Source organism: Schistocerca piceifrons, chromosome 7 (genome assembly GCF_021461385.2).
Source record: "Schistocerca piceifrons isolate TAMUIC-IGC-003096 chromosome 7, iqSchPice1.1, whole genome shotgun sequence".
Lineage (NCBI taxonomy): Eukaryota > Metazoa > Arthropoda > Insecta > Orthoptera > Acrididae > Schistocerca > Schistocerca piceifrons.
This window is the reverse complement of record NC_060144.1, coordinates 157803187-157829025: the sequence shown is the minus strand read 5'-3', so window position 1 is coordinate 157829025 and position 25839 is coordinate 157803187. Positions and strand designations below refer to the sequence as shown.

The 25839-nt window shown below is 42.1% G+C and overlaps 1 protein-coding gene across 1 annotated transcript; it reads right to left on the bottom strand.

Moving 5' to 3' along the window:
- Positions 1 to 16947: 16947 nt before the first annotated feature.
- On the bottom strand, positions 16948 to 18120 carry LOC124805524 (G-protein coupled receptor dmsr-1-like). Its single transcript, XM_047266092.1, has one exon. It carries the CDS (start codon positions 18118 to 18120, stop codon positions 16948 to 16950), a length of 1173 nt encoding a protein of 390 aa, XP_047122048.1.
- Positions 18121 to 25839: the final 7719 nt, after the last annotated feature.

Genomic DNA, 25839 nt, shown 5'->3' with positions numbered 1-25839 from the left:
CTCTGGAATTGGAACTGTTACACTGCTCTAGAGGTCAGAGCATGGAATAGTTTTGTTGTGGCTGGCTCTTCCAGGGCTATCAGTAGTTTTGATGGAATGTCATCAACTCACTTGACCTTGATTCGACTTAGGTTTGTCAGTGGTCTCTCATATTATTCTCGTTGCACCATACCTTCCATCTCATCGTCATCAGCGGCCTCTTCCCTTTCAACAATATTCCCTTCAAATTACTCTCCCCTGTACAAACAGTTATAAACTACTTTCACCTCCAAATCTCAATTCCGTGCTTACTGTTGGTTTTACATCTGAGTTTTCGATAATAAGGCAGCTGTTTCTCTTTTCTCCAAAATCATCTTTAATTTTTCTGTAGAAGACATTTATCTTTCGCCTATGACATATGCTTCCAAATCCTTACTCCTGTCATACAGCCATTCCTGTTTTGTCGTTTTTCACTTATTATCAGTCTCATTTTTTAGATGTTTGTATTGTTTGTATTTTGCCTGTTTCATCTGCTCCATTTCAACTTCTCCTTTTGTTAGTTAAATTCGTATGGCCTCTGATATCTGAAAATTTCTGCTATACCTTGTCTTTTTACCTGTTTGATCTTCTGCTGCCTTCACTATTTCATCACTCAAAGCTATCCATTCGTCTTCTACTGTATTTTTTTCTCCTGTTTTCGTAGTCAATGAGTACCTAATACCCCCTCTCAAACTCCCAGCAACCTCTGGTTCTTCCAGCGTATTTAAGTCCCATCTCTTTCGTTTCCGACATTTTTGCCACTTCTTCAGTTTTAATGTACAGTTCATAACCAATAACTGGTGGTCATAGTCGATATCTGCCCCTGGATATATCTTTTAATTTAAAATCTTGTTCCGAAATCTCTCCCTTACCATTACATAACGAATATGAAATCTTCAGATGTCTCCAGGACTCTTTCACGTTTACTTCCTTCCTCCATGAGCCTTAAATCAATTATTCTCTGTGCAAAATTCTACCAGTTTGCTCCCTCTTTCATTCTTTTCCCCAGGCCATATTCTACTAGTATTTTTCCTTGTCTTCCTTTTACTATTATGAATTTCAGTCCTTCAATTATAACTAAGTTTTCGTCTCCGATTTTGGTCTACTTTTACTATCTGAACAATTTCTTTTATCTCATTATGAATTTTTTCAATCTCTCCATCATCTGCGGAGTTAGTATGCTTATGAACTTGTGCTACAGTGGTGGGTGTGAGGTTTGTGTCTATCTTGGGGACGATAACGCATTCACTATGCTGTTCATAGTAACTTATCCGCTCTCTTATTTTCTTGTTCAATAATAAACTTACTCCTCCACTTCCCATGTTTGATTTTTTATTTATAACTCGATATTTTCCTGAACGGAACACGTTTTCCTCCTGCCACCGAACGTCACTAATTCCTAGTATATCCACCTTCAACCCATCCATTTGCTTTTCTAAATTTTCTGACCTACCTGCCAGAGTAAGTGATGTAACATTCCTAGTTCCTACTCTTAGAATACCAGGGTTTTTTTTCCTCCTGCGATTCGAATGAGGGACTATTTTACCTTTGGAACACTGTAGTCAATAAAATGCCATCATCATTTAATCTTAAAATAGAGCTTCAAGTTCACGGGAAGATTTACGGTTATAGTTACACCTTGCTTTCAGACGTTCGCTGTACCAGCATAGCAAGGGTCAGATCAGGGAATTATCGACATCGTTGCCCTACTGAAAAATTAGTTATCCTTCTTCAGAAGCCGTTTGTATGGCTTCTCAACAGATTCTTCTCGCCAGACGTTGAAAATACCACTTCAGTTGCACATTTCTTTTATTTTCGCACGGCCGGTTTCGGGCTGTTATAAGCCCATCTTCAGGTGTCGTAGCTGTTCTGTGGCCCCGAGCGAAGCGCTGCACTTGTACTAGGCGCGGTGTGCTACCTAAGAGCGCAGATTAGTATTCTTCTTAGTTGTCGTCGCACCGTCGGTATCTTTACCTGTATCACTGAGGCACGTAAACCACCCCCTCAACGGCAAGGTCCATGGTTCATGTGAGGAGGGGGAGGGAATAAAGAGCAGTGAAAAGATTAGGGTCATAAACTATGCTAACTGTATTATAAATAGCAGTGATACCTATACAAATTATAAATATCAGTGCTATTATCCTACTTAAGCAAGTGATAAGGACATGTGTGACAGAGAGGCAGTAAGTTATTGCAAATTGAGAGATAAGGGTAACAGGTGTTAAGTCACTGGAACTCAAGGCCCTCATACTGTCTTCGACCTAATCTACGCAGTGATTAATGACTGTGGCTACTTCACCGGCCAACTCGAGCGTCGAATTTATGCGGCTTTACACGACTGTTCAGGAGAATTATAAGCTTTCCCTCAATTATCACCTCAGAAAATACTATACACGAAATCCAGATGATGAGTTCAGTTTAATAAATCTTCCATATCTTTAGTTCACCAGAACCACACTGAGATGACAGAAGTCATGGGACAGTGATATGCACGTATACAAATGGCGGTAGTGTCATGTACACGAGGTAGAAAACGGTGTGCGTCGGCGGAGCTGTCATTTGTACTCAGGTGAATCACGTGAAAAGGTTTCCAACGTTATTATGGTTCCACGACTGGAATTAAGAAACTCTGAAGGGGGAATGGTAGTTGGTGCTAGACGCATGGGACATTCCATTTCGGATATCGTTAGGAGATTCAATATTGCGAGATCCACAGTGTCAAGAGTGTGCCGATTATACCACAGACAACGCAGCGGCCGACGAACTTCAACTGACGAACGAGAGCAGCGGCAATTGCCTATAGTTGTCAGTGCTAACAGACAAGCAACGTGGCATGAAATAAACGCAGAAATCAGTGTGGAAAGTACGACAAACTTATACGTTAGGACACTGCAGCGAAATGTGGCTTAATGGGCTGTGGTAAGAAACGACCGACGCGAGTGTCTTTGCTAACAGCACAACATCGTCTGCAGCGCTCCTCTTGCGCTCGTGACCGACCGTATCGAGTGGACACCACACGACTGGAAAACCGTGGCCCGGTCTGAGTTCCGATTTCAGGTGATAAGAGCTGATAGAGGGTTGGAGTGTGGCGCAGACCCCACGAAGCCATGGACCCAGGTCGTCAACAAGGTACAATGTAAGCTGATGGTGGCTCCATAATGGTGCGGGTTGTATTTAAATTGAATGGACTGGTTCCTCTCGTCCAACTGAACCGATCATTGACTGGGAATGGTTATGTTTGGCTCCTTAGAGACTATTTCCAGCCATTCTTAAACTTCATGTCCCCAAACAATGACGTTATGTCACTGGGCCACAATTGCTCGTTATTGGTTTAGAGAACATTCTGGACAATACGAGCGAATGGTTTGGCCACTCGGATGGCCCGACATGAATCCTATCGATCGTTTGTGGGATATAATCGAGAGGTCAGTTCGTGCACAGCACCCTGCAACGGCAACACTTGCACAAATATGGACGACCATTGAGGCAGCATGGCTCATTATTTCTGCAGGGGCTTCCAACGACTTGTTGACTCCATGACACGTCTATTTGCTGCACTATACCGTCTTAAAGGAGGGCCGGGCTGACTCGATACTAAGAGGTATCCCATGACGTCTATAAACTCAGAGTAATGCTAACAAGGGAACCTCCCCATCGCAGCCCCCTCAGATTTAGTTATAAGTTGGCACAGTGTATAGGCCTTGAAAAACCGAACACAGATCAATCGAGAAAACAGGAAGAAGTTGTGTGGAACTGTGAAAAAGATAAGCGTGAGATAGGCAACATCAAGGACCATCTGAGCTCAGGAGCGCCGTCGTCCCGTGATTAGTGTGAGCAGCTGCGGAACGAGAGGTCCTTGGTTCAATTCTTCCCTCGAGTGAAAAGTTTACTTTCTTTACTTTCGCAGAAAAGTTTACTTTCTTTATTTTCGCAAAGTTATGATACGTCCGTTCGTTCATTGACGTCTCTGCTCACCGTAATAAGTTTAGTGTCTGTGTTTTGCCACCGCACCGCAAAACCTTGCGATTAGTAGACGAAAGGACGTGCCTCTCCAATGGAAACCGAAATCACTTGATCGCAAGGTCATAGGTCAACCGATTCCTCCAAAGAAAAACACGTCTGATATATTCTATACGACACTGGTGACGGCATGTGCGTCACATGACAGGAATATGTTGTCGACCCACCTAACTTGTACGCTTGGCGAATGAGTAAAAAGATACTTCTACCTTAGCCAATTTAGGTTTTCTTGTGGATGTGGTAATCACTCCCAAAAAAGTGATGAAAACATAAAAAATTAAACTTTTCACTCGTGGGAATACTTGAACCAAGGATCTCTCGTTCCGCAGCTGCTCACCGTAACCACGGGACCACAGCGCTCCTGAGCTCCTTGACGTTGCCTATCTTACGCATGGACTACTCAGTTTGTATATTCTGCTTATTTTTTTCATAGTTCCACACAACTTCTTCCTGTTTTCTCGATTGATCTGTGTTCAGTTTTTCAAGGCCTATCCACTGTGCCAACTTCTAACTAAATCTGAGGGGGGTGCGATGGGGAGGTTCCCTTGTAAGAAGTAGGAGCTAATGCCACATTGCAGATAAATGTTTTCGTGAAGGCCTTTCTGTCACTTTCCGTGTAGGAAAATGTGAATAACAGTCAAATCAATCGCAATGGTACAAACCCCCAGACCTAAGTAACATACATATCAAAATATAGTTGTAAGAAAATAGTAAAAGCAAATCACTGAATTTTAACACTTACTAGCTATATGTTGTTGTGGAGATACGTTAAAATGTAGCCTGAAGGAACAAATGACCAAATTCAGCTCCATAATAATAAAACTACAAAATATCAGGCTGACTGCCGTTACAAGTGCCTCACAAACGCTACTAATGAACTGACGTCATGGAGCTGTCTCTTGAGTTGATGAAAATTTAACATATGGTGGGGCAGTACATGTATGCGCGGAATAAGTGCGCAAAAGTGAGGGAAGGAATACTATTCAAGTAGATAGACAAAATTAATACAGTACTGATGCAGAAAATAAGGACTTAGTTGCCATATAGTAGTGTAAAACTCAAACATATGGCGTTTCAGTTCGTAACTGTCCAACAAATGTTTATGGAAACCAATGAATTGAGTCAGATATAAAATAACATGAAGTGCATCGTTTTTAAGAGAAAAAAATTGGGAGAAAAACACAACGTAACCAACAAATCTAAAATTCTTTGTTGGTCAGTGCTTTGGTTTTGCATTTGCCTCATACATCTATTTTAACATGTATACAATATAAATCATTTTAGGTCTTCATTACTGATCGTCCTGAAGAAGACATTTATAAACACGCCAAACCTAGGTCAAGAGGCTTTCAGTAAAGTTTGCAGTATTTCATCTGATGCGGCTGATTTTCCACCTTTTCCAACACGAAGACTACACTATAGGTGCTGCTTCAGCCGTGTTAGAGATTTTTAAATTTATGTTATACATTTGCTGATATATCTAATTTCGAAAAATTTGTCTGCATTTGGTATTCACTTTACTTCTAGCAACGACAGTTACTATCCTGAACAAGTAGCAAAACTCACCTAATGCTTTTACACTCTCACTTCATAGTTTACTTCGTACGTCATCACCTGACTTAATTTGAGTACACTCCATTATTAATGTTATATTTAATGAATTTCACTTTACAGTCATTTTCAAGACACTATACCACTGGTAAATTTTTCATTCAAGTCCTTTGCCGTATCTGAGAAAATTATAAAGTCATGAACAAAGATTTCATCATGGCAGATTTTTCAGCCGCTTCTTGGTATGATAACTTCATAATTATAAGAGAAAAATACAGTACTGTGGAAATTTTGCGATTTTAAAGTATTTCATGAACAGGCCCCCAGCGCACAAGGCTATCATCAAACTTTATCCAGCGGCCACCGACAAAGCGGGCACAGTTCTGACGAAGAACGACGAAAAATATGTTGCACATCCAGAGTGAAGTAAAAGTAAAGAGTAGATGTCATCTTTGATAGTTTAGCTTAAACGTAATTTAAATTTTTAGACAGTGAATGAGTATGTAAAAAAAAGAAAATCGTTACCACTAAATCTAGGAAACACACACTGTTCCTCTGTTGTACGAGACAGGTGGTACTCGGTCCGGTAAGCTGTTTTGTTGTTGACATTCATTGGTCATTTTTCATCGATTGTGTTCCTCTGGCGTTAGTCTTCTGTTAACCTGTTGTCGGGTCCTACAACTGCAACTGTCTCCTGTATCAACGATGCTGTACATTTTGCTTTCACTTGGAGATGATATGATCTCAAGACTAATGATTCTGGTGACTGCGAACAACACAGACAGTGAAACCGAATTCTGTTATTCCACCGGAAAGACACCCTATTCTGGAATGGTTTAGCCAACACGGTGTGGTCTGGAGGCAAGTCTAGTGCACTACAGACGACATCCTCAATAGGTCGTTCCAGCAAATTGGAGACATCGAGTCATTCGAACAAGGATAGGGCATTACGGAAGCCCTCGGAAGATTCGCGTTACAGATATGCAGAGGCGAATGTTGCGCCGATTACAAGATAGCCCAGCAACAATTATTGTGAGGTCGATTTTGGACGAAAAGTCACTTTACCCAAAAATCTTGCTGTATTTGCTGCATCTTCGACCACTAGACCTCCAAGTCAGGTTGTAATTCCGTCAGTGGATACTAAGATGAAACACTGAAGATCATCGTTATCACTTAATTTCACTCGCGTACGAAGTGTAACCCATGCAGAGCGGTATCTTAAATTACTGCATTAAGCACGTGTTGGCTGATGCTAATCCCCAGATGATTAATGAAGCAAGCTATCACCGAGGCGGCAATAACTGGAAGACAACAATTAAGGAAGGAGGGAAGTTTCGGTCTAATGTTCCGTCGACATTAAGGTCATTAGGGACGGAGCACAAGCTTTGATTCTGTCAAGGATGGGGAAGGAAATCGGTCGTACCCTATCAAAGGAACCATCCTGGCATTCGCTAGGAACGATTTAGGGAAATCACGGAAAATCTAAACCTAGATGTCCAGACGCGGGTTTGAAACTTTGTCTTCCCGAAAGCGAGTCCAGTGTGCTAACAGCTTCACCACCTCGCCCGGTAACCCTCTCAATTAGTCCTGCATGCACCTAACATTTGGTTTAGAGACCCTCTATGGCACACAGTAACAACTATGGGCTGTATCTGATTGGGAAAAAATAAATGCTCTTTCAGTAATATCCATGCATCTTCGTATGTAAAATAACAAATTTAAAATGACATTTCGTAGTGAGCAATAGTAATTATTTCAAACTACCCATGTAGATATGGGGATTAATTAGGATTACGCCAAAACATTTTTTTGAAATAAACAAATTATGCTAATGAAATCATTCTGGTCCATTTTAGCCAAGTACAGTAGAAACATTTGACCTATTTACAGTTTCACTTCAAGCTGATTCTCCATCATTTACCCCGCAGAAGAGGCTTGTAATGTTTTGCTCGGAGGTGCTGCGGTTCACAGGCTATCAGTTATTAGCTTTAACTATAGAATGTTTTTAGAAGTTCCGCGCTAACAAAATACTTTTGCTTCAACTAATTTGTTTCACAAACACATTTCAAAACCATAATGAATTCTCAGTCAGAGGCGTACGGTGCGCTGACTCAAAAGTTTCTGGCGAATTAAAACTGTATGATTGTCCCAGACCCATACCCCGGATCTTTCCTTCTACCAACTGAGCTATCCATGGGAGATTCAGGACCTGCCCTCACAGCTACCTTCCAAAGGCAAAGGTCCCACATGTATCACACAGTTTTGACTTATCTGGGAGTGACACAGTTCAAAACATTTGCATTAAAGTCGTTCGACAGTAAATTATTACTCTCACTTATAGATGAGGAGCTGTTATCTTTGAGTGAAATAAACGAACGTTGGATATATGTATAGATTAATACAAAGTAATAAAAATACGTTGATTGGACAAAGACTAGATCGAAGCCAAATGAATGTTTTTTACCATAAAACACTGAGAATAAAATTTGCGTTCAACAAATAAAGAACCATCATTACTTGTTTAAGTATCTTTAGTCATTAAGTAAAAGGCGAAGCGTATGTTTTGTAAACGAGGAACTCCATAAATATGTGTGGGGTGTTTTCGTTATGTTAGAATCGCTATACGCTTTACAGAGCCTTCAGCAACAACAGGGCTTCAGCAAAAGAAAGAATCAAAGTAGTGTCACTTCAGAACGGTCTAGCCCCTCTGTGTGAACTCCCAATCACAGAACGTTAAATTTCCTGTATACCCTTTTCAGATTCGAAATTCTTCTCACCGTACGCCTCAGAATTCCCGCAAGAGCCTCTGAAGAGACATCTGTCGGCAAAATCCGCACGAAATCGGAATTTGTCTGGAGGCACAGCGAGGTTTCGATGTCCATAACGCCTCCTCAGTGGACCCAGACTTTCGTGACCGAAGCGGTACACAGTTGCTACTCGTATAGACTCTTCTCCGTTCTACAGCTTCTGAAAGGCAAACGTAGAGACAAATCTTGTATTCGGTTGACGTATGTTTCTCTCACTATACTCTGGTGGTGCTACATTACGTGCAAAAAGTATCGGAAGCTGTGTGCTGATGTAATGTATTCTAAGTATTGTGTTTGTAAATATAATCGAGGACGAATCTGTCTCCTAGTTAACTGCGGAGGTTGTCGCTGTCCGGCTATCATGTGACGTGGTAGATTAACTGCAGGTCTTCACTAACAGGCTGTGTTGGCTCTCTCAGTGCAGATGAATGTCGTACACTGCTGACGGACTAGAAGCAGTGGTTGATTTTATTTTACACGTGATGTGAAAGAGAAAGTTTGTCGACCTGAACAAAGACATGTTAGTACAACTAAAATATTAACTGGCATACCTCACATACAACAATTTTAAAATATTAAGAAATTGAGCAATATGTAGTGATTTAGTTTAAAGAGACTTATTTTAGTAATGAATACCGAAGGACAAAATTAGTGATTATAGTGCAGAGGCATTTATGAACTGTTTTATTTTCCTGAACGTTTGTTTCATGGAGGATCTACCTGTCAACATGTTAGAATAAGTAATTAACAGCTATTTGCATTTTGAGTATTTTGGAAAAAGAGGATATTAAAAATTTGAATAATAATAATGGAAAGTAACTGGGCAATCAGAAATAATAAGACGAAAGGAAGCCCAGAATCGGGAGGCTCCCTGAGTACCTTCACAGCTATGAGAGTAATACTGCCTCACTTCTGGTCTTCGGGTTGTGTATCACCGACTACGTTTAGTACTTTTCAAGTAAAATTACTACACATGGCATACAATCACTGGTTCAGCAGAGGACCGATGAAACACCAGATGTCTTCCACTAACCTGATCAATGTTTTACCATTTTTTGTAGTATTCACTCTCTTTAAAAAAGCAGTCTACATCATTAACTGACAGCCATCCTGGAGATGCAGAAAGGATATAACTCATTAACTTGAATACACTGGCATCTTCATTCCACTCCTATGCGGATAAATGTTGAAAAGAATTTGTGACTGGCCCTTAATTTCAAGCGCAGAATATTCTTCATGTTATCGAAATTCACAATTAAATAGAAACAGCCGCTTAAAGTACTGATAATGTCAATGACTGACTTAAGTAGTAAAGGTGTTTTAATACATATTATATGAATATTCATCAGTAAATTGAATCATATTTCTTCGTAATCATACAAGTTCATCTGGGATAAATTTATAGTTAGATATTATGGAAAATTTTAAGGCTGTATGTATGGATAATAAGAGAATAAGACCAGAACTGAAATGTGCAGGTTAGCCAGATCATGCACACATTTTAAATAACTTCGTCTCCGAGAAAAAATCCGCAGCCTGTCTTAAAAATCATTCCAGAAGTGTTGTGTTTCAGTCCAATGAAATCGTATTTCATGGTTTCTACACCATGCGGTGCAAATAAAACGTATATTTAGAGCAAGCGGGTTTCTTTTAGTAGTTTTAGCACATTCTTTCGCAGATCTTCTCTCGTCATACCTTTTCTTCAGAAATATAAATGCAGTGCACGAAATTCATTTAATTTTAGGAAACAAAACTGAAAAATATAAAATCACGAAAACTTATTTTAAGTATCTAGCTATAAATTTCCTCTTGCGATCAGAATGCTACTGGCAATTTTTATTCTACTGCTAAGTGGAGCATTTATTTCTTTCCTTTTTTAATGTTTTCATTAGTTCGTTTCCAGCATCATTTACATGAACACGCTTATGCAAATGGTAAATAGGGGTAGCTAATCACTGTAATAACTAAAAGTAAAAACTTATATTGATAAATATCTCTCATACATATAGCCAATAGCTGATTTTATTGTGTAACATCCTACTGACAGTTTGCCTATTGCAGGAGGCGAAAGAGTACGAGAATCGCATGAAATGTTTAGTTTATCAAATAACGCAATGTATACCACATTTAGAAATATCTTTGAATGCTCATATATTTATGATCCTGTCCCCTCACCTAATACGAAGAGTTTCCTCTGCACATCACTGCTGAATATGCCATGAGATTCATATATCTTAGTGCAATGCTTACTGCCATGGTTGTCTTAACATACAGTGTATTAGAGATTACCAGATGAACTAGTGATTTTGGCTAATGGTTTAGTTTGAATCCGTAGAGCAAGAAGATAAAAATCTCAAGGCAATTGACTTTTCTTCTTCTCCAAAGTTTGTGTCAAGGAGCTCTAGGAGTATAAATGCAAAATAAAAAGTGATATCTGATCACACTTAGCATCACCATGATATCCTTCCACTGTGTAGCGCGCAGATCTGCTAATGTCCACTACATGTAATGAAGGAATATATAGTCTTATATATTCGATCTGTACATTCTTTGCTTTCCCTCCATCACTGCTGTAGTATCGTAAATGGCATGTGGCACAAAATTTACTACAGTAAGAAATGTAATTTATACGTATATAATGGAAATAACGCAAAAATTATAGAACATTAATTTAATAGAACCTATATAAATATCTTTTCCAATTATCTACCATTATACACAAGGTCCAGGCAATGTTTTGGAATAAATAATCATGGAACTCAAATGACACAAGGGGAAGTGCCACATTTGGTTTGTACGACAGGCAGACGTGTACAGTAACAATATAAGAGTGACAGGTGAGATATATAAAATTGTAAAATATACGTAAAGATTAATATTTTTATAAAGAAGTTAAAAACTAGTATACAAATTTCCTTTGTACAGTTTAAGAGTGGACTTTAGAAGAATACATATATTAAAATTAACTGTAGAGTTATTTTCTTGCAGGATTTAATCGACACACAAAAGCGTACACATAAAAATGCTCCCATCACGAATATAAGTCATTGTTTCACGTGAAAATGATGCAACACAGCGGCAAATATATATGGAAAAGAACGGTGAAACAATATGGAGTTTTTGATACAATTACACAAACTTTCTTTTCAGAAACAGACAATATTTACTGAATCAGAATCATTCGTTATGGGTTCCTACATGGTTCATCACACACTTGCTAACGAGTTCGGATGAGGGAAATACTTCAGATTGGGCTCTGTACCTGAAGCAAATTCCTCACCATTGGCACCAGACTTGATTTCATCACACAAAACCGTTCCTTCTCCTGCCTTTCTTTAATTACACACAAGTCAGTTCTTAAATTTTCTTGGAGTACATATTGTGACACTGTCCTGGAAAGCAAAGGCAGTATGAAGGGACTATCACATTAAATGTTTTATTTCATTCCACAGGGAGGTACAAGGCAGAACATGCATTCCAATGAGAAAATCAAAATGTGTATAGTAGATTTATAATTATATTTCATGAAATGCTAAGCATCTACCATTATACATATATTACGAGATCTCTCGTGTGTTACAATGTGTAAAAATATGACTGTAATATTAATGACCGATGTGACGAATAAAACGAAACATTCATACAACTGCATGCTTTAAGTATGATGAATACTGACAGAGGTAACTCACAAATGTTTCCCTTTAAACTTCACAGTTAAAGTGACGTATACTGGAAGAGGAAAATGGTGGTCACTGTGAAATCTACAGTTACGTAAGATGATCACAGAAAACATGAAAATTTCTTAATGAAAGTTGAGATAATTAGGTTTTGCGAAGCGCGACCAGGTCACAGAGAAATGTATTTTCACTTGTGTAATTTACAGTGCTTTTAACCGCAATGGTTAATTAGGTGCCTCTTCGCTATATTCTCACACTTTCCATCTGAACGAAATAATGAACGTGCACACTTATATTTAAATGTTTTGAACTTTACTCGACGAACGATTACATTTACACTTACGGGAGTGGCCTTTTCCATACGACTGGTCTCTATTACGACAGTTTATGTGATTTGTCATTAAAAACTATGTATAAGGAAGTGACAATAGTTTAGAACAATAACGAAGGACGTAGCAATGCTCGAAGAGGTAGCAGGAGCGATAATACTATCATGAGGTAGAAATGTATAACCAACGTACGAAGGTCGAAGACGAAACATTTAAATATATCGTGCTTTCCGTAATTCAGCGTCATAAATCGTGTAAGGATAGCATACTGATAAATTTAGGGCCACGTGATAGTTCTAGTATGCCTGATTATCGGTCGAATTTTCACCGATTTTACACTGCAGATGTTATAACACAGTCAACTAAGTTATTCACTCTAAATAGCGGACAGTTGAAAGTATACATTGACGTGAGATGAATCTAGTTTCCAATGTATTCTAACAGGAGTCTCTACAAGCTGTCATAATTCTCAATACTTCTTCTGTCAGTTGAAACATTTCTCATTATTTCGCCGACTTTAGTGTGAATAACTTTTCAATTGTAAATTTACTGCGCCACCGAAAACAGAAATTGAGTAGATGGAAATAAACAAAAGGTAATGGAAAATAGTAAGCACCATTCTCGGAAACTTTCTAGGATAAAAGTAGTTTAAAGGACATGTAACAACGTCTTTGAATGGGAAACGTTATTTTAACTTCAAAGACGCTCATTTACAATTTATATCAGGATTGATTGCATACAGTATTTGGCAGCATTGTTGGGGCTGGACTTTTGTGTACACAATAAAAATTCTATATTTACTCTGAACAATAGAATTCATATACGAATGGCCAGCTGTACGTACGGAAGAGATTGCGAGTTATTTATGTAACAATGTCAGCGAAAAGAAATGACAAAGGCAATTAGACGCCGAAGAGTGACCAACGTTTAAGGGCATAAATATGATACAGCTTCACAGGAGATACCTGGCAACACCATCATTCCACCGGTTGATGCGTACTGTTCCAAGGTATGGGACTGCTATCAGTTTAAGGTGTTCAAAGGGAGATTGAGAAGTTCCACGAAAGTTCATCACGTTTTCGTTTGGTTAGCTCTAGTGTATTATAGCGTAGTGTAACCTACTGCAGTGACAGACAATACAGTAATTGTGCATCATAGGAAATAAATATTTAAAAATAGCACACTTTCACATGAGTCAAACAACACATTACGAAATAGGGAAATGGCTACAGTTATAAAATTAGAAATACTGAGGTATGAAAAGACGCTGGCAACAGCCGTTGGCTACACCCATAGTTCACGAATGGGTCGGTATGAAGTGTCACTAAAACGGTGACACACGATATGCATTTGGCTAGATACCACTGTGATCTTGTAAAATATAAATTTAGATTTAATTTTTGTTCGCGGTTAGGAAGAGAGATAAAAACTTGATAGTTTCATGTGGAGTGACGTCGTTGTGAATGACTTCATGTGAACATTGACAGAAATTATCATATTTAAGTGATTGCTATTTAGCAAATGTACAGGGTTCTGACAACGTTTTCAAAAGTCGTGATTCGACACAATGGCTGTATGACATTTATTGAGACTGCCTGTTTCGCTCAAACAACAGATGATCCTCAAGTGTAAAACAACCACATCAACTAATGCGTCAAATCCTGATCGTTGTATCTGGATCAACGTTATACCCCAACCGCATCAAAACTGCAGAGTGCAGCAAAGTACACGATTTTTACGTAATGCTATATGTTGACAGAGAAGCGCATGGCTAGAGAGGCAGACATCACCCGTTCATGTGCTTCGGACTATTAACATTTTGTCTTATGCACAAATTGTGTATAGTACTTTCTTGCTTATTATAATTATGATGCAGTTAAACTACAACGCTGATTATTACTGACTGCATCTAGTGTATCTACTGTCGTTTTCTTTATGCCTCATGAAGGGCTATTTTTTGACTGAAACTAGATAGGTGTGCACGTAGGGAGGTGGATGGTAGGGCAATGGGCAGTGGCAAGGAACATTGCACCACGCGTCGATTCAACCAGTAGCGTCATTTCACGGTGTCTGTGTGTAGCGTGCGCTTTGGGCTAGGCGTGTAACACGTACCATCGGGTATTATGTCAGTTCAGGTAAAGCAACAGTAGAAGCAAACACGAAAAGTACTGAGTTAACAAGCGACGTCGAGACCTTTCCGATGGTACGCATCTTCCTAGTGAGAGTGAGCAGCAGAAATACTGGGGCGACACGGCTCTCCCGCGGCCGTTGCTAGTTGCCAGGGTAGCGACAGCCGCAGCGTGACACGCACTACACACACGGTGAGTGCACTGTGACGTCTGCAAAGTACCCTGTGTCTGTCTCCGGGCAGAACGCAAAACGCAGCCGCCTCCACACTTCCACCCTGCTACATGCGTCTCAGAAAAACCGACATCCAGCTATCGCGCCAAACCACGATATATCAAAAATATTTTCTGGAGTATGTGCTCCGCGTCTCAAAGTACTAAAAGAAAATCATCACGAAACCGTTTACACCTGTCGAACAAGTGTGTTTTTACGAACAACCAGTTACAGTCACGCAAATATCTTCAGTACAGAATGAGATTTTCACTCGCAGCGGAGTGTGCGCTGATATGAAACTTCCTGGCAGGTTAAAACTGTGTGCCCGACCGAGACTCGAAGTCGGGACCTTTGCCTTTCGCGGGCAAGTGCTCTAACATCTGAGCTACCGAAGCACGACTCACGCCCCGTCCTCACAGCTTTACTTCTGCCAGTATCTCGTCTCCCACCTTCCAAACTTTACAGAAGCTCTCATTCTGGAACATCCCCCAGGCTGTGGCTAAGCCATGTCTCCGCAGTATCCTTTCTTTCAAGAGTGCTAGTTCTACAAGGTTCGCTGGAGAGCTTCTGTAAAGTTTTGAAGGTAGGAGACGAGATACTGACAGAACTAAAGCTGTGAGGAGCGGGTGTGAGTCGTGCTTCGGTAGCTCAGATGGTAGAGCACTTGCCCGCGAAAAGCAATGGTCCCGAGTTCGAGTCTCGGTCGGAGATACAGTTTTAACCTGCCAGGAAGTTTCATCTTCAGTACATGTATGCTTATTATAAAATTTTGTACCTATATTACGAAACAGCTAAAACGGTTGCCTGGTCACAGTTGCAGGTTGCCTATCTAACAGCTTCCAGGGGCGTCAAGATACATCGTATATCACGGTGCATATATTATTCAGACTTTACTCGTGCACTCTTTCAGAATGACAGCATGATAGCATTAGCAACTTTCAACAATCTATACACATACCTTGAAACCTTTTCGAAAATTTTCTTGCCCACGGCCACCGCCAGCCCCTCCCCCGCAGTAAATAAAGGGAAAAGAAGCTTGTCGTTTACTACATCTTCAATTTTCATGCAGTAAAACGTCAGTATCAGATATGATGTTTTAATTTCCATCTTCTTTCCCACGAAATATACACGGAATCACTCTGTATGCATCACTGGAGATAGATCACTAACTAAAGACATAAAAACGGAGAAACAAAATGCAAACGATAATTTTTGATCCGGTTTTTGTTGAGGCAATATGGCTGAGACGGAGATTTGACGTATTACGTCAAAATTTGGAGAAAATATCCGACTGTTTCGGGAGGAAATGATTGACATTTTACTGATATAGTCTCAGAATGAACGATTACAGGTGGGCGAAAACAATTATCTATCTTGTCCTCTCAATGAAAGTTAAAAACAGTGATTACACGGAACTGAAAAAGTTCTTTACAAAGAAGGCATTATAAACAAAATTATGTAGAACACAGTTGCATTCAAAACTGTAACTGACAAGCACCAGATTCAAGCTAAGCGAACCCGAGCTGAAGACCGTAAGAAAAAAACAAATTAGATGATGAAGAGATTTTGGGAGAAGAAGAAAGCGAGTACATCAGCTAAGTATGTGCCACTGCGCTCTATGGCGGGGCAGAGCGCTGTAAAACGTACTGCTCACGTGCGAATAGCACTCGCACACTTAGGATTACGTGCAAACATAACTATGTATATAGACAGTTAATCCAGTCCCGAAATCGAAGATACTGACGATTTTTACCCATTATCGACATTGATACTGGCCAGATACTGATCGTAGGGGTTCTAAGACTTGGGAGTTAGGTTTAATATCAAATCGAATAACTACTCGTGACAGCTAAAATTTTTATTCTGGAAATGAAGTAAGTACTGATGACATGTTGTTGAGTATAGAGTTCTCATTAATCAATAAAAATATCAGCCATTATACACCGTTAGTGCAAAGATAACTGACAACCGCTTGGGAACAGACGCAGTATGAAGACGTGTTGTTACTTGACTAGAAGGAGGCAGAAGTGGAATAGAGCCTGGGCTTTGGACAGATAACAGAGAGACCTGCCGACGTCAGCACTCGACGTCATGCACGGCAGGTGCCGCGTGTCGCCCGCTGCCGCCGCCGCCGCCGCTGCGACGACCGTGGGGCCGGCACGGCGCTGCACAGGCAGCACGGAGCGCCGACAGCTTGCCCGCGCGCTACAGCTGCGTCACCTGCGTCGCGTTGTTGGTGGTGGTGGCGGCGGCGCCGGTGTGGCCGTTGTGCGCCGTCGTCTGCACCGGGATCCACCTGTCGAGCGCGCGCGGCCGGAACAGCTGGCAGAAGGTGACGCGGAACAGCCGACTCATGCTGCAGTACAGGATGAAGTTGACGGCCGAGTTGAGTAGCGCGAGCGCGTCCATGAGCTCACCCAGCGGCACGTAGCACTCGGAGAAGAAGCGCTGGCCGAGCAGCCCGCTGAGGAGGCCCAGCACGCCCTGGGGCAGCTCGGTGACCAGGAAGAGCAGCAGCACGGCCAGCAGCATGCGCGTCGTGCGGTCCGTCTGGCGCTCCTTGTCCTGCTGGCGCGACGACGCCGACACCGTCAGCTGGCGCCGGCGGCGCTTCGTCTCCACCAGCGCGGCGACGATGCGGAGGCTGAGCACCGTCAGTGCTGCGCACGGCGTCAGCTTGACGACGACGCCGTACACCCAGAAGTTGACGTCGCTCAGCAGGCCGCCGGCCGCCTGGCTCAAACGGCTCATCTGCACGAAGTGGAGCGTCGCGTTGCCCTCGGACAGCTCGGCCACCTCGAAGGCGAGGTAGTGCGGCGTGCACAGCAGCGGGCCCAGCACGTACGCCGAGCCGACCACGGCCAGCGTGCAGGGCATGCCGATCTGGCCGCGCTGTGGGTGCGCCACCGCCAGGTAGCGCCACACGGCCAGCGTCACCGTCAGCAGGATCGACACCGTGTGGCAGACCTGCGCGAAGTTGGAGTGGAACAGCACGAACACGGCCCACGCGTACGTGTACGTCTGCGCCCGTGGCCGCCGTAGCAGGTACATGTGCAGCGCGTACGGCACGTACTCCACCATCACCAGCAGGTCGGCCACGGCCAGTCCCGTCAAGATGCTGTTGGTCGGTGAGATCATCTCGCGCCTCGTCAGCACGGCGATGTTCAGAGAGTTCGCCACCGAGCCGAAGATGCAGACGAAGAGGCTGAGGTACCCGTGCACTTCCTTGTAGCCTGCTTGGAAATGTTCCAGACCCGAACCGCAAAACTGCGGCTCCGACGTCGTATTTACATTTTTCACTTCGCCCATCAGAATACCATTCATGCTCGTCCCATTCACGACACTCTCGGAAACCACTAAAACTGTCTCGGCAGCCATCTTCGTGACCTACACGACTGTCACTTGTTTCGAAACGACAGCCCTTATAGAACCCAAACGTCAACAAAAAGCGTCTGTTACACGCCTGACAAGTCTATATCTCTCCATTACTGTACACCAGTATTTTCTCAAAAGATCACAATCGTCAAGTATACGTCTGTTAGTTGATATTCCCTTCGTGAAAATTCCCAGCAGTAAAGCTTTAGAATAACACGAGTCTTCTGTGTAAGTTTATATAGATCAGTGATTAGTCTACGGTCTGCTGGGAGGTGACAGCAAGATCACCCTCATAATTCACACTCAAATTGTTAAATTTTGCCACTGTAGATTTTCATATTTACATATTTACATCTAGTCTAACACAGATCATAAACATGTGCTCGATTTGGCACGTTACTGGCAAGATTATTTCTAAATTACGTCACTTTTCTGCTGCGAGATTCCCATAACATGCAGTTGTAATCTGTGATACATCGACCATTTCTCTGCAGCAGGAATCTCCGATATAAGTAACCCGGAAAGTAACATATCTCACGATTTGTTCTATTTTCAAACGGTCTTCATACGCTGTACACAAACTCTTTCCAAAGGGTTGCACGCACGCGTCATAAAGCGTAGAGACCTTCGGAAACTCTACTAACGTTGGTCGTGAAACCTTAGTAGTAGAGTGGATGTTATATAAAGCGTTATCATGACGCACGACGCCAAATAAGCTTTTTGTAAGTGAAAGAATTTTCGTGACAATACTGTACTAACACTGTAGAACTGAAGTAAGAGTAGGCTAATAGAAGACCAGAATGCGACGTAACACGCACGGCAGCCGAGCGAAACCGCCTGCGTCGGCGCCCGTCTCTCAGACGGCCGTCCCGTTGAGGCGCGCGTGCTGTGCTGTGGTGCGAGCGCCCCGACGCTACCGCGCCCTCTGCTGCTGGCGTCGGCGTCGGCTGCCGGCGTCGGACTGCCGAGCGGCGCGGCGCCACGCGACTCGGCCACAGCTGCAACCGCGCATGCGCGCCGCCTCTCGCGCCGCTGTTCCGTGGGCAGTGTGTGACGACAGCCAGCGGTAGGGCGCCGCCGGCGGATGACGCTCCCGCGTCCCCCACGCGTCCTCTTTACGCACTCTTGAGCACACGTCTGTTTCGCACACCATGGCGCTCTCTGCTTTACAGCTGCGTCAGTGGCTAACGCCTCTGCATACCGGGCTAGTAACCAACCATTTTTTCCTTTATACAATACATCTACATCTATGTGATAACACTGCTATGCATAGTAAAGTGCCTGGCAGAGGGTTCAATGAACCACCTTGAAGCAGTTTCTCTACCGTTCCACTCTCGAACGACACGCGGGAAAAACGAGCACTTAAATTTTTCTGTGCAAGCCCCTAATTTCTCTTATTTTACCGTGATAATCATTTCTACCTATGTATGTGGGTACCAACAGAATGTTTTTGCATTCGGAGGAGAAAAGTAGTATGAAACTTCCTGGCAGATTAAAACTGTGTGCCTGACCGAGACTCGAACTACGGACCTTTGCCTTCCGCGGGCAAGTGCTCTACCAACTGAGCTACCCAAGCACGACTCACGCTCCGTCCTCACAGTTTTATATCTGCCATTACCTCTTCTCCTACCTTCCAAACTTTACAGAAGCTCTCCTGCTAGTTCGAGTCTCGGTCCGGCACACAGTTTTAATCTGCCAGAAAGTTTCATATCAGCGCACACTCCGGTGCAGAGCGAAAATCTCATTCTGGAAACATCCCCCAGGCTGTGGCTAAGCCATGTTTCCGCAATATCCTTTCTTTCAGGGGTGTGGTTCTGCAAGGTTCGCAGGAGAGCTTATGTAAAGTTTGGAAGGTAGGAGACGAGGTACTGCCAGAAGTACTGCTGTCAGGACGGGGCGTGAGTCGTGCTTGGGTAGCTCGGTGGGTAGAGCACTTGCCCACGAAAGGCAAAGGTCCCGAGTTCGAGTGTCGGTCTGGCACACAGTTTTAATCTGCCAGGAAGTTTCATATCAGCGCACACTCCGCTGCAGAGTGAAAACCTCATTCCGGAGGAGAAACTGCTGACAGAAGTTTCATGAGAAGATCCCGTCGCAACGAAAAAACGCCTTTGTTTTAATGATTGCCACTCAAATTCACATATCATGTCTGTGACACTAATTCCCCTATTTCACAATAATACAAAACGAGCTGCCTTTCTTTCTACTTTTTCGAAGTCATCCGTCAGTCCCACATGATGCGGATGCCACACCGCACTGTAATACTCCAGAATAGGACGGACAAGCCTGGTGTAAGCACAAGTGTTCTACCAATGAATCGCAGTCTTTTGTTTGCTCTACCCACAATATTATCTATGTGATCGTTCCAATTTAGTTTTTTTGTAATTGTAATCCCTAAGTATTTATTTCAATTTACAGCCTTCAGATTTGTGTGACTTATCACGTAATCGAAATTTAGCTGATTTCTTTTAGTACTCATGTGAATAACTTCAAAAGTGGCTCTGAGCACTATGGGACTTAACTTCTGAGGTCATCAGGCCCCTATAACTCAGAACTACTTAAACCTAACCAACCTAAGGACATCACACACATCCATGCCCGAGGCAGGGTTCGAACCTGCGACCGAAGCGGTTACGCGGTTCCAGACTGTAGCACCTAGAACCGAATGGCCACTCCGGCCGGCACGTGAATAACTTCACACTTTTCTTTATTCAGGGTCAATTGCCACTTTTAGCACTATACAGATATCTTATTTGAATCATTTTGCAAGTCGTTTTGATTATCTGATGACTTTACAAGACGGCAAATGACAGGATTATCTGCAAACAATCTAAGACGGCTACTCAGATTGTCTCCTATGTCGTTAATATAGATCAGGACCAACAGAGGGCCTATAACACTTCCTTGGGGAACGCCGGATATTACTTCCGTTTTACTCGATGACTTTCCGTCTGTTACTAAGAACTGTGCCCTTTCTGACAGGAAATCACGAATCCAGTAGCACAACTGAGCCGATACTCCGTAGGCACGCAGTTTGGTTAGAAGACGCTTGTGAGGAACGGTGTCGAAAGCCTTCTGGAAATCTAAAAATATGGAATCAATTTGACATTCCCTGTCGATAGCACTTGTTACTTCATGAGTATAAGAAGCTAGTTGTGTTTCACAAGAACGGTATTTTATGAATCCGTGCTAACTATGTGTCATTAAATCATTTTCTAGGAGGTACTTCATAATGTTCGAATACAGTATATGCTCCAAAACACTACTGCAAATTGACGTTAGTGATATAGGCCTGTAATTCAGCGGATTACTCCTGCTTCCTTTTTTGGGTATTGGTGTGAAATGAGCAATTTTCCAGTCTTTAGGTACGGATCTTTCTGTGAGCGAGTGGTTGTATGTAATTGCTAAATATGGAGCTGTTTTTTCAGCATACTCTGAGAGGAACCAGACTGGCATACAATCAGGACCGGAGGCCTTGCCTTTATTAAGTGATTTAAACTGCTTTGTTACACCGAGGATATCTAATTCTACGTTACTTATCTTGGCAGTTGTTCTTCATTGGAATTCAGGAATATTTACTTCATCTTTAACTTTTGTTCTTACCTGTTAAGGTTTCCTTTCTACTTGTATTTTTCACGATACGTTTCAAAACTTGCGTTTTTCGTAGGCTACAGCATTTACTCGTGATGCTTTCAATGTGTGAGGTGCTGCATCGTTCTGCTGTCTTTACACTGATATACAAAAACACGCAAAAGTTTTAAAACAGTCAACACTGCTTCGTCTCCTCTTCGACAGCGTAGATGAACTGGTGACTTTCTTCCAAATACAAAGATAATCACAGAATAATAAATCATCTTAGAATCACACACCTAGCATCATTTTAAAAACAGTACATGAAAAATTTCAAAATGTATTTGCTTATTCACGGTGTTCTCGTAAGAGCATGCAGAGATATAACAGTGGATAGAGAATAGTGCACTGAAAAATTTGAGGTTGGGCACCTGGGTCGGAGAAGCCAGCTTGTGGTGGCATGCAAGTAAATTTGTCTACCGCTTTGTCTAGCGTTACAGTTTTCCTGCCTATTTGCAGCTGACACGCATACATGTTTACACGTACTGTGCTCTTTACGTACATGTACATACTTTATTTCCTACGAGGAAACAAGGAGGACGAGCCTCATTACTAGGAAGCATTTCTTGGTTGCTGGATTGGAGCCGGCCCGATGTGGTCGAGCGGTTCTAGGCGCTTCAGTCTGGAACCACATGACCGCTATGGTCGCCGGTTCGAATCCTGCCTCGGGCGTGGATGTGTGTGATGCCCTCAGGTTATTTAGGTTTAAGTAGTTTTAAGTTCTAGGGGACTGATGACCTCAGATGTTAAGTCCCATTTGAACCATTTTCCTGGATTGGAAGAGAAGACTGCGAGGTCATCGGACCCGAATCCCCTTGATTCTTTACAATGGATTTCTGCACGAAATGAGTGTGTATAGACCCCAGTGTATACGGAGATGGAATTAGTTGCCAGAATTCTAGCTGCCTGTCATGTCATTCGAAACGCGCCAATGATATTTGTCAGGATGTGTCAGAATCTTATTCGCCGGTATCATACTTGCACTGACGCTGATGACCATCAGTTTCAGCACATTGTGTAGGATACAGTAGAAATGCTGCATTCATTATGTCAATGATGGTGTTTGGAGTTAATTGTAACTAATGTAAATAAAAAAGTACATAGTACTGTGATTTTATTCTTATTATCTCCTTAAGGTGGCTTTTCCGGCACCAGGTTCCTTACCTCGAGTTGTTCAGTGGAGTATCCTCTATGTCATGATACATTTTTGCTCACTCTTAAGGAAACACACTTAAGGTGAGGGGCCCAGGTTTCGTCACTGTAGCAGGTTAGGACGTCTATAACCCTGAACGGTTATGGAAAGACTACAAATTGTTATATACATTCCTAAATTTTTTCTGCACTTGTAGGCAACTTACAGTAAAGTTGTTACAACATACTAAACTCACTATTTAAGATAAATTTTAGCGCTGCATAAACAGTGTTCGCAGTTTCGTCCGAACGAAAATTCTCAAAAATGCGGTTAATTTTAAATGAATTTTTCCATTATAACGTTACCAGACACTTTCAGCATTATAAGCAACTTGAAGGACATGAATAAACAAATGTCTTCAGGCTGTTTTCAGACTTCTAAATTTGTGTCGCTTATGAATTTGTATGTCTGGTTATATGAAGAGAATTGATAACAAACCAAGTATATCCTGCAACAAATCCATTTCTATCCTCTCGCCTTTTTCGTTAGAAAAAAGTAAAATAATCTCTATAAATAGGAAACAAAATGAATTTTAAAAACAGTTCCAAATTTCGTACCCGGAACGGAAGTAGTTATTGCAATGGGGACCAAATTATGAATATCTCAGGGCATCTTCAGACATTACACCCCATAAACTACCACAGATGACTGAAGTAGAGCCCAATACATGAACAAAAACCAGTGCTAGCAGTAGGAATAATAGGTTGTTAATTTGACTGCTGTACTAACTCCCCTGAGCGTAAAATGATGAATTCCCTCGTACACAGAAGCTAAACGCGCTGCACACAGCAGTCTCTCTCAAGAAAACTATGGACTGAGGTGACGCATCAGTTACACATTTCCTACCAGCTTTGGAAACCGGAAATTCCGAAGGGGACAAAATTAGGAGCAGGGACGACATCTGGGCCCATTACCTTACATGTTTCCATCAGTACTGGTGTATTAACGTTGCCAGGAACGTGAAAAATCCTCCCCCGCTCTCAAATTTAAATAAAGAAATATCTTCACAAGTACATATTTATTTCATGCTTAGTGACAAAGAATGATAAGATGTAATTTATACATAATTTACTTCCAAATGGTGGTCTTGAAAACATTGCGATACACGAAGTACGGCACTGCAGCATTTGTGTCCACATCTGATTTCTTTCCTTGTCGACTTGCCACTCTATTTCTTTCTTTTGTCAGAGCAAACCTTAAAGTAGTTCATGGCGTTTACTTTGTTGGCAGTGGGTGGCTCGTTTTGTGGAAAATGATCACCAAGATTTCAATCTAGGCTAGTGTTTGGTGTTGGTTCCTGTGGTCAAATTTCTCCTGCAGCTGAGGTAGCCGTGCTAACTTTTTCTATATATTCTACTAGAGCTATCTTTTGCTTTGTATCATCCTTGTACAAAATTAAACCAAGAAACCATGTAAACGTGAAATTAAAGTTTTTTCCACCACTTCATTGTTTTTTCTTACGAATGGATAGTAGCTGTACAGCTTACTGACTTGGTACACAACAGTTTTGTTCATGTTAAATGATGATAATGTTTGTATTTATTGTTCTTGTACAACAACCATTTGAAAGTACAGACACGTTAGTGGTTGCACGATGGTTTACGAAAAAATAATACACATCACCCATCCTAAAAATGTTATTTTGCTTGGCAGGCCGCTTCTCGTCTTCATGACAATTCAGATAATGAGTTTCTACAGTGCCTACAACATCTTCAGTAACGGCAGACCTGTAAATCGACTCCTGTTGCATCTAGCGGACTAAATATGAACTATTACGGCCCTCCTTCAGCCGACAGTCGAGTGGCATGCAGAAAAACACATTTCAGCGGATGGGAAAGCAGCGCCCTTGCGGGATGCGAGCAGCGTCCACAGGGCCGCATCATGCACGCCTGTATGACGTACGGGCACAGTGCTGGAAATGTTAATTAATGACCGATTTTCATACAGAGTTGATGACAAATTTGAAGAAACCTCTACTGATGGGCTCCCTGTTATCTACTTGTTAAGAAACACATCTCCTGCGCAAATGAACAGTATATCATACCAAGTGAACAACCTGTAGAGCTATCTCGGTTGACTATATGTAAAAATCGTTCCAAAAAATAAAAACACCTACAGCCGTCCTTATGATTTTATTTTATTTTGTTGCTACCAGTTTCAACGCTTCGTTGCGTCATCTTCAGGCTGTTTTGATGCGGTACAGGTTGATACGATCCCTATGCATAACCCATTAGTTGCCAGCATTACTGGATATGCAGTTGGCAGTTGATGGTTGGAGTGCTGACACATTATCTGCGTATCCAGTAATGCTGACAACTGATGCGTTATGCATGGGGATCGTATCAACCTGTACCGCATCAAAACAGCCTGAAGATGACGCAATGAGGCTTTGAAACTGGTAGCGACAAAATAAAATAAAATCATAAGGACGGCTGTAGGTGTTTTTATTTCTTGTCACGATAGTAAACGGCCGTCGTCCCAGAGACCTCCCGCTCAAAGGATAGACATACAAAAGCTGTATGCAAATATATCTTTGTAACTGTTTTGTTTTATAGGTCTGCTGTTTTCATTGAACACTACGTACTGAAAATTATGAGTGAAGTATAATTTGTTTAGCCAACGGTGCCGCCTTGGTAGCAACAGTTCGCGTCAGATCACCAAAGCTAAGCGCTGTCGGGTTTGGCTAGCGCTTGGCTGGATCACCGTCCGCGTCTTCCGAGTGCTGTTGGCGAATGGCATGCATTCAGTCCTTGTGAGGCCAATTAAGTAGCTATTTGATTGAGAAGTAGCAGTACTGGTCACGGAAACTGACAACAGCCGGGACAGCGGTGTGCTGACCACATGCCCCTCCGTATCCCCATCCGATGAAGCCTATCTGTTGTGGAAGACACGCTGTCCGGTCG